This window comes from Rhinoraja longicauda, chromosome 6, assembly GCF_053455715.1.
Source record: "Rhinoraja longicauda isolate Sanriku21f chromosome 6, sRhiLon1.1, whole genome shotgun sequence".
In the NCBI taxonomy this organism is placed as follows: domain Eukaryota; kingdom Metazoa; phylum Chordata; class Chondrichthyes; order Rajiformes; family Arhynchobatidae; genus Rhinoraja; species Rhinoraja longicauda.
Genome location: NC_135958.1, coordinates 28,339,018 through 28,353,692, shown reverse-complemented (window position 1 = coordinate 28,353,692; position 14,675 = coordinate 28,339,018). Strand labels below are relative to the sequence as shown.

Sequence of the window (14,675 nt, the reverse complement as noted above, 5' to 3'; positions counted from 1 at the left end):
CCCCATCTCCTCCTTCACTCCCCCATCTCCTCCTCCACTCCCCCATCTCCTCCTTCACTCCCCCATCTCCTCCACTCCCCCATCTCCTCCTTCACTCCCCCATCTCCTCCTTCACTCCCCCATCTCCTCCTCCATTCCCCCATCTCCTCCTTCACTCCCCCATCTCCTCCACTCCCCCATCTCCTCCTTCACTCCCCCATCTCCTCCTTCACTCCCCCATCTCCTCCTTCACTCCCCCATCTCCTCCTTCACTCCCCCATCTCCTCCTTCACTTCCTCAACACATACTTCACCCCTCCAACTCCTCTTCCACTTCCTCCCCTCTCCTCTACTACCCCGAATCCTCCTCCACATTCTTCACTTGCCCTTTTCCCCAACTCGTCCTCCATCTCCTTCACCTCTACTCATCATCCTCACTCCTCCCCACCTCTAACAATGTTGTTTCAGGGCAGGGGGTGCGTATAACACTGCCATGTACACCCGCTGTTAACTCTACCCAGAGCCAGGAGACCTCAGTTAAAAGGAGCATCTGGGCCTTTTCAGCCCTGCTCTCGTTTCCCTCAGGAATCCACTCTGCTCCACTGTGTAACTGACATAAGCTTCCTCACAGAAACAATGTCCAGCTGCTCAAAGCCTTACCCTTGCTAGCTTACCGTGGAACAAACAGAATTAGTTCAGAACAATCTGATACTTTGCTCCTTTAAATGGGTGCATGTTAAAAACTGTACACAACCGTGGCAAATTCAATCATCACAAAGTTCGTCCAGTGGAATCCTGCACATATTAAATATTATATGATTCAAAAGCTAGGCAAAGCTTGAGGGGAAAAAAGTTTATAGACATAAAATGCTGGAGCAACTGAGTGGGAAAAACGTTTAAATGCACTTAAGATGTCCAAGTGTAGAGTTCATACATATACTTTCAGAAAGAATGCAAAACATCCCGTTCAGATAATGGCTGAAATGAGACAAATTTAATTTATTCTGCACAGAATGATAATTTTCCTGTTATTGCTTACAGCAGCACAAACAACCTGGCACAATGGTGGACTAACAACAGGATTTTTGCCACTTGTGTTTCATTTAGAAACAAAAGCAACCGGAGCAGGCCATTCAGCCTCTTGTGACATTCCTACTACCCCACCCCTAAACCCCTTGATATCTTTTTAACTAGTCCTGGCCCCATAGCAGAAGCGTCCACTTCGCGGGGCTGGAAACTGGAAGTGTCCTGAGCAAATTCTGGTACCAACATCGTCTATTGTACAAGTGATGGCTCCCACTGATTGTCGCTGGAAGCTTGGGCTCTTTTCAGGATGGCGATGACAGTGATGTAACATTTGAAACATGGATGATGGACACGAAAGAAGAACTAGTACTGATCTCTGCTTCCACAACTAGGAGTATAGTCGGTCAGCATTCCATCATTTATTAATTGGAAATACTAATCCTAAGCTTCTGCATTATTTATCAGAGCAAAAACATGGTTTTGTAATTATATTCTGTCAGGTTATCAAACTTCAAGAAGTAACCTCTCTCTTCAAAGGCATTCTCAACCTGACATTCTCAACCTGACATTCGGCTTCCTAAATGTAAAAGGTTATTAAACTACAATGAGCAAGAAACCATTCATATTGCAGAGTTCAATACATTTTTTTCTGCTCAACAACCCAAAACAGAAATCATAAACAGTCAAACAAGAGGCAAATGTTGAAAATCAAAAACTGTAGATGCAGGAAATCTAAAATAAAACAGAGTAGGTCAGGTTATATCTGTGGGGTCGGAAATTAAGTTTCATCTCTGGGTCCCGTCATCAAACTTTCATCTCTGGCCTGAAACAATAACTCAATCTTAGTTTAGCGATACAACATAGAAGCCGACCTTTAGCCTACAGAATCCACGCCAACCATCGAATGATCATCCATTCACACTAGTTCTATGTTATCCCATTTTCTCATCCACTCCCTGCACACCAGGGGCAATTGCTCAAGAGGCCAATTAACCAACAAACCCACATATCTTTGAGATGTGGGAGGAGACCAGAGTACCCAGAGGAAACCCACGTGGTCACAGGGAGAACATGGAAACCCCACACTGACAGCACCTAATGTCAGAATCGATCCCGGGTCTCTGGTGCTGTGAGGTAGCGGCTCTACCAGCTGTGCCACTGCGCCACCCCACCTTTTCCTCAGGCACTGCCAGACATGCTGCATGCTTCCTGCACCTCCTGTTTTTGTTTCAGTTGTCCAGCAATTTTGGGGGAAGGAAGGGGGGGGTTGTTCCAGATTCAAGAGAACATGTGTATGGTCTAACCCCTGAATCACTATAACCCTGGCACCAACCTTACTGGCTTACTCCCTGTTTTGGATTCCCCCACCACGGAAGTACCTTCTCCCAAACCATTCTTGAATCATCATAGAGATACAGACACAAGGAACTGCAGATGCTTGTTTAGAAAAATACTTAAAGTACTCAATTACTCAGCAGGTCAGACAGCATTCCTGGAGAACATGGATAGGTGACGTTTCAGGTCAGGGCCCTTCCTTCTCATCATCTTTGAGTTGTGCCAAACATGATGCCACGACCAACTGATCTCATCTGCTCCATATGATCCATACGTGATCCATAATCCCTCTATTCCCCTCACTTCCTTGTCCCTATCTAAAAGCCTTTTAAACGCCACCATCGTATCTTTAACACTTCAAATCGGGTAGGCCTCTTCCACTGAAGGAAATTCAACTCAAATCTGCTCCAAATTAGTTGGGATTCATTTTTCGGCTGTTCTGTGCAACATTAGGACAGGCAGCCAAGACAGGAACACATCACTGCTGTCAAAACAAGGAACTGCGGATGCTGGTTTACAAAAGTAAACCAAGCGCTGGAGTAACTTGAGTGATTGATCAGCAAATCACTGCTGAAACATCACTTAAAGTGGCCAGAGGTTGGGCATACATGTTGTTGGCAGCAAGAGAGGGAGAGCACAGGAAGATGAGTGGGTATCTTCTGGAGGTGTACAAAATCATGAGAGGAATAGTTCGGGTGAATGCACAGAGTATTTTACCCAGAGTAGGGGAATCGAGAACCAGAGGACATAGGTTTAAGATGAGGGGGAAGGAAAAGATTTCATGGGAACCTGAGGGGTTACTTTTTTTTACACAAAAGGTGGTGGGGTTCCAGAAATTTCACCATGTCTCTATGCTGGGGTAATTCAGCGGCTCAGGCGGCATCTGTGGATGAACAAGCTGCGGGGAGAGATAGTTGGGACAGGTACGATCACAACGTTTAAGTATAGACAATAGACAATAGGTGCAGGAGGAGACCATTCGGCCCTTCGAGCCAGCACCGCCATTCAATGTGATCATGGCTGATCATTCTCAATCAGTACCCCGTTCCTGCCTTCTCCCCATACCCCCTGACTCCGCTATCCTTAAGAGCTCTATCCAGCTCTCTCTCTTGAATGCATTCAGAGAATTGCCCTCCACTGCCTTCTGGGGCAGAGAATTCCACAGATTCACAACTCTGACTGAAATTTTTTTTTCCTCATCTCAGTTCTAAATGGCCTACCCCTTTATTCTTAAACTGTGGCCCCTTGTTCTGGACTCCCCCTCCCCCAACATTGGGAACATGTTTCCTGCCTCTAACGTGTCCAACCCCTTAATAATCTTATACGTAGCATTTAGGCAGGTACGTGGGCGGGGTAGGTTTAGAGGGGTATGGGCCAAACGCAGGTAGTAGGTGGGGCAAGTCGGGCCTGTGTCTGCTCTGCACGACTGACTCTAAGAGAAGTGTGTGTATAAGCCAGGCCGGCATCTTACCATCGGCGCTCCGCCTGAGATGCGGGGGGCACGCTGAACACTTCAAGGCTGAGACGTCGTAGTAGTGGGAGCTGGGGCAGGACTGGGGTTGGGCAAAGGGGAGCGACAAGTCTGCGCTCTGCCCCTCACACAGCGCAGCCAGGGCGAGGATCAGCGCTCCCCGCATTGACATTGTAGCAGTGAGTGACCGTCTCCAGGAGCTCCCTTCCCTCTGTGTGTACACGGCGTGGCTATGGTTTCCAAGCTCAGTGTCAGATTACACCTTCCTGCACAACCACCCCCTGATCCCCGGCATCGTCCTCTCGTAGAGTCACACAGCAGCGAAGCAGAGCAACTCCGAGCTGCACAGTGGAATGGGCAGGCAGAGAAAGTGGCAGAGAAAGTGGCAGAGGCAGGACATTTAAAACACACGTACATGAATAGGGTCTACAAGGGTCCATGCCTGAAACTTCCCCCATCCCTTTTCTCCAGTGATGCTGCCTGGCATCACTGAATTACTCCAGGATTTTGTGTCTATCTTTGGTATAAACCAGCATCTTTGTTTCCATCTATCCACGTTCTCCAGAGATGCTGCCTGACCTGCTGGGTTACTTTGTGTCTTTTTTTTTGTGTGTATTAACCAGCTTCAGCTCTTTATTTCTACATGAATAGAAAAGATTTTGAGTGCTACGGGCAAGTGGGACGAGTTCAGTTATACAAACTAGTAGTTGGAGCCCAGCTGGCATGGATGAGTTGGGCTGAAGGGCCAGTTTCTGTGCTGGTATAGGTCTATGTTTTTGTTATTTGCAGAGCCAATGAGGTTGATTCCAACGAAAGGCAGAAGACCCTTGCTCATACTGTTATTCAATCTTTAGTACTCTCCCCAAAGTTGGGCCGAAGGGCCTGCTTCCATGCTGCATGAATCTATGACTCTAAGCTGGGGTAACTCAGTGGCTCAGGCAGCATGTATGGAGGACATGGAAAGGCAAATGTTTCGGGTCGAGACCCTTCTTCAGTCCGATCGGAGTGGGGGAGAGAAAGCTGGAAAATAGTTCAAGAATATGCTTCCATATTTTAGTTTACTTTAGTGTCACGTGTACCAAGGTACAGTGAAAAGCTTTTGTTGCGTCCTCACCAGTCAGCGGAAAGACAATACGTGATTACTATCAAACCATTCACAGTGTACTGATACATGATAAGGGAATAACTTTTAGTGAAAGGTAAAGCCAATAAAGTCTGAACAAAGATAGTCTGAGGGTCTTGTGGTCTTGGATGGACTTGGCGGTCGGTCTGCCTTAAAAATATTCAATGTCTCTGCTTCCTGTGTGGAGATGTACCAACGACTCAAAGCCCCTGCGACAAAAAACATCTCCTCAGTCTAAATCAGGCAACTACTTATGTATTTAACAGGCATCTGTCGTTCCAAATGTGTCCTGAAGGGGAAACATCCTCTCCACATCAACCCTCTTAAGACCTTGATGGGTTGCAGAAATATCGTTGTTTATCTGCGGCAAAGATTCTTCCATCGTTAGTTTCTTATTTTATCACTTCCCATTATTTATATAAACCATTCCCCAATTTAAGATGTAGAAAGAAGGAACCGCAGATGCTGATTTACAAAAAAAGACACAAAGTGCTGGAGTAACTCAGCGGGCCAGGGACCATCTCTGGATAACGTGCATAGGGTCTGAAGAAGGGTCTGGACCTGATACATCTATCCATGTTCTCCAGGGATGCTGCCTGACTCACTGAGTTACTCCAGCACTTTGTGATCTCAATTGAAGATACTTTGTTCTTGATGGGGCTGTTTATCTAGCCGAAGACCTCATGGTTTGGTGATTGGAATGGTTTCATGGTTTAGTGATAAGGCATGCACACATCGTTTTCAACAAATATGTGTGTACTCGTGTGAAGATCACCCACCCATCTTCATTCATCCATGGAGATCATTGATCTTAGTGACAGCAGCATTAAGTTAAACACCTGTTAATGGTGATGAGCTGATGTGCTCCATCAGGTTAGGTCGGCACAGTAGCGCAGCGGTAGAGTTGCTGCCCTACAGTGCAAGAGACCCGGGTTCGATCCTGCCTACTGGTGCTGTCTGTACAGAGTATGTACCTTCACCCTGTGAGTGCGTGGGTTTTCACCGGGTGCTCCAGTTTGCTCCCACATTCTAAAGGCGTGCAGGTTTGGAGGTTAATTTGGCTTTGATAATGATTATAAATTGTGTGTAGGATAGTGCTAGTGTACAGGAATCGCTGGTCAGCATGGACACAGTGTGCCAAAGGATCTGTTTCTACGCTCTATCTCTAAACTAAAATAAACTAAAGGTTAATTTTTCATGTTTCTGGCATTCACTGGTGCCAAGTCTAGAACTGTACTTTGCTAATGTACTTTTGCGAAGACATCAGTAATCCCAAATACTTGGGTAACTTACAACCCAACCGTATGAACATTGAATTCTCCAATTTTAGGTAACCTATAGCAACCTCTTCCCTTTCTCCCCTACATCCCCCTTTCTTCCCTCCCCTCTTTCCCAGTGCCCTGGACTTGCACCTATGTCTCTCCTCCCCCTCCTCCGACATTCCTTCCTCTGACTTCACAATTCACAACTATTTAATTATTCTGCCTCACACCTTCTGTCTTAATCTCTTGATTTTGTCCAAACATCTGCCAAAGAAATAATTTGCCTGGCCTGTGTCTACCCATTACCTGCCATGCTTTCTCCTGCCCCTCCTCTCTTCCAGCTTCCTCTCCCCCACAACAATCAGTTTGGAGGAGAGTCCTGACCCCAAACATCACCCCTCCATGTTCTCCAGGGATGCTGCATGAACTACTGAGTTACTCCAGAACTTTGTGTCCCTTTGTGTAAACCAGCATTTCCAGTTCCTAGTTTCTGCACTGATTATATACACAAAATACTGGAGTAACTCAGTGAGTCAGGCAGCAACTCTGGAGAAAACGGAATAGGTCTCGACCCAAAACGTCACCTATTCCTTTTCTTCAGAGATGCTGCCTGCCCACTGAGTTACTCCAGCATTTTGCATCTATCTTCAGTGCAAACTAGCATTTGCAGTTCCTTTTGTGTAGGAAGGAACTGCAGATGTTGGTTTAAACCAAAGATAGACACAAAATGCTGGAGTAACTCAGCAGGACAGGCAGCATCTCTGGATAGACGGAATGGGTGACATTTTGGGTTGAGACCCTTCTCCAGTCTGAAGAAGGGTCTCGACCCGAAACGTCACCCATTCCTTCTCTCCAGAGATGTTGCCTGTCCCGCTGTTACTCCAGCATTTTGTGTCTGCAGTTCCTTCTTATACATTCTCCACTAATTACTTGGCATGGGTACAGAACACAGTAGTGTCTTCCTTTTGTTTCAAGTGTTGCTGAATGCTCTTCAGTATTCAGGTTGAGTCAGGCCACAATACTCCCTGCCCCTCCCCCCTCCCGGCTGACCTTTTTAGATCATATTCAGCGTCTACATTTTAGAGATCACTGATACTCTACTTACTGACCACACAGGATAAAACAAGCCAGGGCTGCAATTTTATTTCCAAATAAACAATTCCTTTAAGTGAGGCTGGTGAACAAATCATCCAGGTCACATAAAGATTGAATAAGCAACTAAAACTCTTTAAATTTGTGTGTGTGTGTGTGTGTGTGTGTGTGTGTGTGTGTGTGTGTGTATGTGTGTGAGAGAGAGAGAGAGAGCAGCATGAATGCTGAACACTGAGAAACAACCCTTCAATGCTGAAATGGCCTGTTGCAAATCATGTTGACAGGACACACGTAGAAGATGCGTCATGCATTAACCTAGATTTCCCAAGGAAGCTGAGTGCTGTGAATCCTTTAAAGTGAAAAACATTCTGCTTAAGCTGGAAAGATAAACATTGCAAAAAACAATGAGTGAAAAAGTGCACATTTATTGAGCAGAACATGATGCCAAATTGAATATCTCACTAAAGATTCAATGGTAGGGTAATATGGCAGGGTTACCTTGGGAAGAACTGCAGATGCTGGTTTGCACCGTACACACAAAATGCCGGAGTAACTCAGCGGGTCAGGCAGCATCTCTGGAGAAAAGTAACAGGTGACGTTTCGGGTCTCCAGAGATGCTGCCTGTCCCGCTGAGTTACTCCAACATCTTGTACTTATCATTGGTGTAAACCAGCATCTGCAGTTCCTTCCTACACAGAGGTTCAATGGTGCTTTATTGTCACATGTGCAAATAGACAGTGAAATTATTTTCCAACAAACAGGCCAGTAGGGTATTGCCATACCTGAGCACACCCCGATTAGCAAAGTGTAAAAAAATAGTCCACTGATCCCGCATGCAAGAGGCGCCAGGCTTTGGCGCCATTTTCAAAGTCCAGTCCACGCTCTAGTTTTTATGTGCAGCGCTCGATCCAGGCAAGTCCCAGGCTGCCTTGTGGGTTGCCCTGTGAACTGACGTCCCCCTCCTCACCCGTCCATCTTCGTGCCCCAGGGCAACCTCCCTGAAGGCGCGGTGGGCAAGCGCGAAGGCTTACCTCAGTGCTCCATCAACATCTCTGCAAGGATCCTACATCAAAAATATCATAGAATTGTTATGGCAGAGAAAGCCCTTCAGCCCACCAAACCTCTGTCAGCTCACAAGACAGCAATCCCATTGATCCCATTTCTCCATGCTATCCTCATGGCCCTGTAAATTATTCTTTCTCATATGTGGATAGCACAGTACTGCAGCAGTAGAATTGCTGCCTTATCGCGCCAGAGACCCGGGTTAGATCCTGAATACGGGTGCTGTCTGTAGGGAGTTTGTACGTTCTCCCAGTGACCGCATGGTTTTACCCCAGGTGCTCCAGTTTCCTCCCACACTCCAAAGACATGCAGATCTGTAGGTTAATTGGCTTTGGTAAAGATTGTAATTTGTCCCTAGTGTGTTGTATAATGATAGTGTGCGGGGGGAGGTCACTGTCTGTATGGACTCGGTGGGCCAAAGGACCTGTTTCCATTGCTGTATCTCTAAACTAAACTAAACTAAACTAAACTAAAATGCCTTTCCAATTCTGGTTTAATGTTCGTGATAAGTTGTTTTTGCTACCCGTGTGTTCCTGAAGATATCTACTCTTTGCAATGCTTTTTTTCTGTGAAAGTACACTTCTGTATGTCATATCGGAACCTCTAAAGAGTTAAAAACTAGTTTTTCACATTTTTAGATTTATAGTGGATATCATTTTAATAACATGTTTACGATTGAACACGTGTTGATTTTCTACATTTATTTCGGAGGGTATATTGATGGGAAAAAATTGGGGATAAATGTAGTTTAATTTTAATTGACATGCATGGATAGGGATGGATAGGAAAAGTTTAGGGATATGGGCCTATCGTGGTCAGATGGGACTCGTGTAGATGGGGCTTCTTGGTTGGCATGGGCAAGTTGGGCCGAAGGATCTGCTCTATGTCTCTATGCCGATGTATACCAGCACCTTCTTCGAGAGAAAGGACCGAATCTTTGCATAACTATTCCTCACACCCCACTAACATCATTTGTGCAAAGTGTTGAATCTACATCCCCTAGTTCTTGAACTGTATCCCTCTACCTCCCCTATCTACATAGAATCTGTCAATCTGTGCCTTAAAAATACCCATTGACTTGGACTCCAGTCATCTGGGGAAATGGATTCCACAGATTCGCCACTCTCTGACTAAAGAAATTCCACCTTATCTCATTTCTAAAGGTACGATCCAGCAGGCCCTGGCGGTCAGAGGCATCTAAATTTGTGTTTTTTAATAGATTGGCCTCAATCTGCAGCTGCATCTGTGAAGGGTTTGGAATCAAGTTGGACTTGTGCAAGATTGTTAACACAGCTACATGTTTCAAACCACTTTATGTAAGGATGCCTAAGACTGTAACAGAGCCCAAAATAATTTGCATTTGTGTAGTATTTTTTGAGGTAGTATTGGACCCCTCCCAAGTTGTTTCACAGCGGCAGAGTGATAAGTCAGCAAATGGATACAGAGCCAGGGAACTTAATCCCCTCAACAGCCAATCTAGCCTTCAGTAGCATCCAATTACAGCCTTCTGTTTGGCTGTCTGAACACAAGCTAAGCAGTCAGTAAGGTCAGAACACTCCATGTTAATGGCCGGCCATGTGACATCTGGGGGAATCAGGTTCCAAAGTTCAGGTGAGAGCGAAAGGTTATCGAGGGAAAAATATCTGTGTTGGTTTTAGACATTCTGGCTGGGCAGAGTGGGGGTGGGGCGGGAAGGGGAGATGAGAGAGGGCTCGGGCAAAGTTTGCAATGACTGTACGTGCGCTGAACATACAGATTACTGCCCTTTTACGTGTGTGTTTAATAAACATGGCTGGCATTTCATCCCTAGGTACCGACAGTCTTTACATCCATTCCTGAAGATGAGATGAGTACAAAAACTAAGTTTGACAGAGCTACATTATTTGACACCAAATCTTGAGATGTTCATTTATATGATGGATAGTTAAAGGAACAGTCTGTTGCACAGGAATTGTGAATGGTTCATGTTTCCAAATATACAGGACAAGATGTTAGAAATCCAAAGTGCCAAATGTCAATTTGCTCCAGGTGGTAATGGGAGGCTTATGCACTCACCTATTCTCCTCTGATGTTGAGAAAGGCTAGGCAGACATGTTATTGGGGTTATCAAGTGGGCACCTACTTTACAGGATATTTTTACCATTTAATAATTTACCAGGACTTTACAGGGTATTTTTTACCATTTAATAATTTAACCTGTAAGTACCCTGTAAATACCCTTTGAAATGTAATTATTAGGGCTTTTAACACAGTAAAGTATCCCCAAATTCAGACCATCTCCCGAGGGCATCGTTTTATGGTTCAAGGTGATAGGGGAACGATTTAATAGGAACCCGAGGAGCAACTTTTTCACATAAAGTCTGTAAATGGAACGAGCTGCCAGAGGAGGCATTTGAGGCAGATTCTACAACAGCATTTAAAAGATATTTAGACAGGTACACAGATAGAAAAGGTTTGGAGAGATATGGTTTAAACATGGGCAAGGTGGGATATGAGTAGATGGAGCATCTTGGTCAGCTTGGACAAGTTGGGCCAAAGGGCCTGCTTCTGCACTCTATGACTCTATGACTTGTTTCACAGGGAGGTTAGCAAAATCTGAAATTGTACCACAATTAGGACAATCAGGATTTAAAGTGATTTGAGAAGGATGATTGGAGAGATTTAGAAAGGAAAATTCAGAGTTCGGGATCTAAGCAGCTGAAAGTAGAGTTAACACTGGTGTAGCAATTAAAATGTCCCTGTGTTTTGAACATCATGGATCTTTTCAGTAAGATTGTTATTTGAATTGTTATTTGCAAGATGTCAGAATTAGAGCAAAGCAAAGCTCTCAGCAACCAGGAGGGCTGATGGGGATGCAGATACATGGAGGAGAGAGACTTTGGAAGGCTTTGAAAAGAAGAATGAGAATTATAAAGAAGATAGACACAAAGTGCTGGAGTAACTTGGTGGGTCAGGCAGCATCTCTGAAGAAAAAGGATGGGTGATGTTTCGGGTTGGAATCCTTCTTCGACATATGAGAATTATAAAAATGGGTGTTGACTGACCAAGATCTAATGTGGGTCAACTATGGGTGTTGAATGAACAGAATCCCACGAAATATCTTCTGTAAAACCACCAAAATGGGCGGGCATTTTCAATTTATCATAAAATACTGTCTACAAAGATGCTTCAATGTTCCTATGTGGCAACAGCTGGGTCTGAAGAAGGGCCTAAACCTGAAACGTCACCCATTCCTTCTCTCCAGAGATGCTGCCTGTCCCGCTGAGATCCTCCTGCTTTTTGTGTCTAACAGCTGGTTCAATGGTACATTATTGTCACGTGTACCTAAGCACTGTGAAATTCTTCTTTTGCAAACAGTTTAACTTTAGTTTTAGAGATACAGTGTGGAAACAGGTACTTCGGCCCACCGAGTCCACGCCGAGCAGGGTAGATGCAGGAAAAATGTTCCCAATGTTGGGGGAGTCCAGAACCAGGGGTTACAGTTTAAGAATAAGGGGTAGACCATTTAGGACTGAGATGAGGAAAAACTTTTTCACCCAGAGTTGTGAATCTGTGGAATTCTCTGCAGTGGAGGCCAATTCCCTGGATGTTTTCAAAAGAGAGTTAGATTTAGCTCTTTGGGTGAAGGGAATCAAGGGATATGAGGAGAAAGCCAGAATGGGGTACTGATTTTGGGTGATCAACCATGATCATATTGAATGGCGGTGTTGGCTCGTATGGCCGAATGGCCCATTCCTGCACCTATTTTCTATCTTTCCATGATTGAATGGTGGAGTAAACTTGATGGGCTGAATGGACTAATTCTGTTCCTAGAACTTATGAACTTATGAATATGCTCTGCCATATCTCCACTGAAGAGCTTCATGTAGACAATGCCAGAATGATGAACTTTCAATGATCTAATTTTAAGTAACTTACTTACACTTCACTCCCCCCCCCCCCCCCGTTTGTCCACCCTAGTCCTTTAGCCAGTTCCACAGTTCACAACAATGTACCCCTCTTGAGATCACACCTTCCCCAGCCAACAATGGACCTACTGAACCACCCTGCCAGAGGTGATCACTACGATCACTTCTAAATCTCTAAACTCTAAATCCAAGCCCTCTTCTATCCTGCTCCATATCCTCTCCTCCAGATAGATGGGTTATGATTAAGCAACCTTTATTAGCCTTCCTCATATGTCAATATGCGTATGTCAAAGACCCTCCCTTGGTCCGCCCCCTATCAATCTCTTTGCCCTATCCACCCCTCCTCTTCCTCTACAACTAAAAACATGTATTTCTTAACAACTTCATTTATTGGAACTAGGAAAGGTAAGAAAAGGAAATTGACTTAAAAAGCTAACATTCTCCATATGAGCTGCTTGACCTGCCATTTCCATCAGGTTCTGTTTATACTTTACATTTCCAGTATCTTTTTTTAAACTCCTTGGGGCGGCACAGTGGTGCAGCGGTAGAGTTGCTGCCTTACAGCGCCAGAGACCTGCATTCGACCCTGACCATGGGTGCTGTCTGTACGGAGTTTGTACGTTCTCCCTGTTACCTGCGTGCGTTTTCTCTGGGAGCTCCAGTTTCCTCCCACACTCTAAAGACCTACAGGTTTGTAGGATAATTAGCTTGGTGAAATTGTAAATTGTCCCTCGTGTGTGTGTAGGATAGAGTTGGTGAGCATGAATCGCTGGTCAGCGCGGACTGGGTGGTCCGAAGGGCCTATTTCCCCGCTGTATCTCGAAACTAAACCAATCTAATTCTCGATATAACACAAGATAGACACAAAATGCTGGAGTAACTCAGCAGGACAGGCAGCATCTCTGGAGAGAAGGAATGGGTGACGTTTCAGGCGGAGACCCTTCTTCAGACTGTATAATGCGGCACTCCCTTGATATTGCACTAAACCTACAGTCTGCAATGATAGCGTGAAATGAAACTTGAACAGGGTTGGGACCTCTGTTGTTCATGATATATATAAATGACTTAGATGAAAATGCCCATGGGTTTGTTATTAAGTTTGCATACTAAGTTTAAATATTGGTGGAGTTGTGGACAGTGAAGAGGGCTGTCAAAAGGAGACAGATAAAGATATGGACAGAGAAATGGTAGGTGAGCTTTAATCCAGGCAAGTCTGAGGTGTAATACATCTGGGTGGACAAATGCAAGGAGAAAGTATGCATTTAATGGCAGGAATCTTAATAGCATTATTGTACAGAGGGATATTGGGGTCGTCCATAGCCCCCTGAAAATAACAACACAAGCAATATGTGAGAAAGTGGGGATGTGGTATAGTCAAGGCGTTGAGTATGAAAATTAAGAAGTTACATTGCAGCTTCATAGAACTTTGGTTAGGTCACATTTGGAGTATTGCTTGTAAGCTTTCAAATCAGTGCAGAAGCGATTTATTAAGGTGCTGACTGGATTAGAGGGTATTAGCTATTAGAGGTTGGACAAACTTGGATCACTTTCTCTGAAGCACTGGTGGCTGAGATAAGACCTGGAAAATAAAATTATGAGAGGCACAGCTAGGTCACATAGTTCGAATCTTTATCCCAGATTGGAAAAGTCAAATTCCAGAGGACATAGATTTAAGATGAGAGGAGTAAAGTTTAAGGAGTTGTGCAGGGCAAGAGTTTTTACAACGATTGGGAGGTGCCTGGAATGTGCTGCCAGGAGAAAGCAGATACGATAATGGCCATTCGGAAGCTTTTAGACAGGCACATGAATATGCAGAGAGTGGAAGGATATGGATCATGTGCAGGCAGAAGGGTCTTTTTAATTTGGCAGCATGTTCATCGCAGATGTTGTGGGCTGAAGGGGCCAGTTCCTGTGCTGTGCTGTTCTATGCTTTATGCTCCATCAGGCTGACAGAGTGCAATCTATGGAGCTATATATTGGTCTACAAATATTATAATGTAAAGGGTAGGCAGACATATTTTACAAATGTATGTGTGTTGGAAAAATGGTGTATGTTTATTTCTCCCACGCTAAATTTCATCTGCCAGGGGTATCGGTGGAGGCAGATATGATAGTGGTGTTCAGAAGGATTTCAGATAGATACATGAAAGTGCATGGGATAGAGGAATATGGATCATGTCTAGACAGATTAGATCAGTTTAACTTGGAATCGTGTTCAGCACAAACAGCGCCAAAAGGCCCGATCCTGTGCTGTACTGTTACTATGTTCTACATGCGATGTTCCATGTTCCATGTTCTTAACAGATTGACTGTCATTCCTTTAGAATAACGGATGTCTTCACGTTTACTTAAAGGCAATACATTGTATTAAATAAAAAACTCATAGCTAGAAGTGCCATACAGAATTTTATTGACATC

At 44.6% G+C, this 14,675-nt stretch overlaps 1 protein-coding gene across 2 annotated transcripts in view; it reads right to left on the bottom strand.

Moving 5' to 3' along the window:
• The window catches only part of LOC144594842 (meckelin-like), an 82,139-nt gene extending 78,119 nt beyond the window's left edge, over positions 1–4,020 (bottom strand). For both annotated transcript variants that reach the window (XM_078401750.1, XM_078401751.1), the window contains exon 1: positions 3,811–4,020. In XM_078401750.1, the coding sequence (XP_078257876.1) occupies positions 3,811–3,982 (172 nt within the window). In that variant the 5' untranslated portion in view covers positions 3,983–4,020. The remainder of the gene's footprint in view (positions 1–3,810) is intronic.
• Between the last annotated feature and the right edge of the window lie 10,655 nt (positions 4,021–14,675).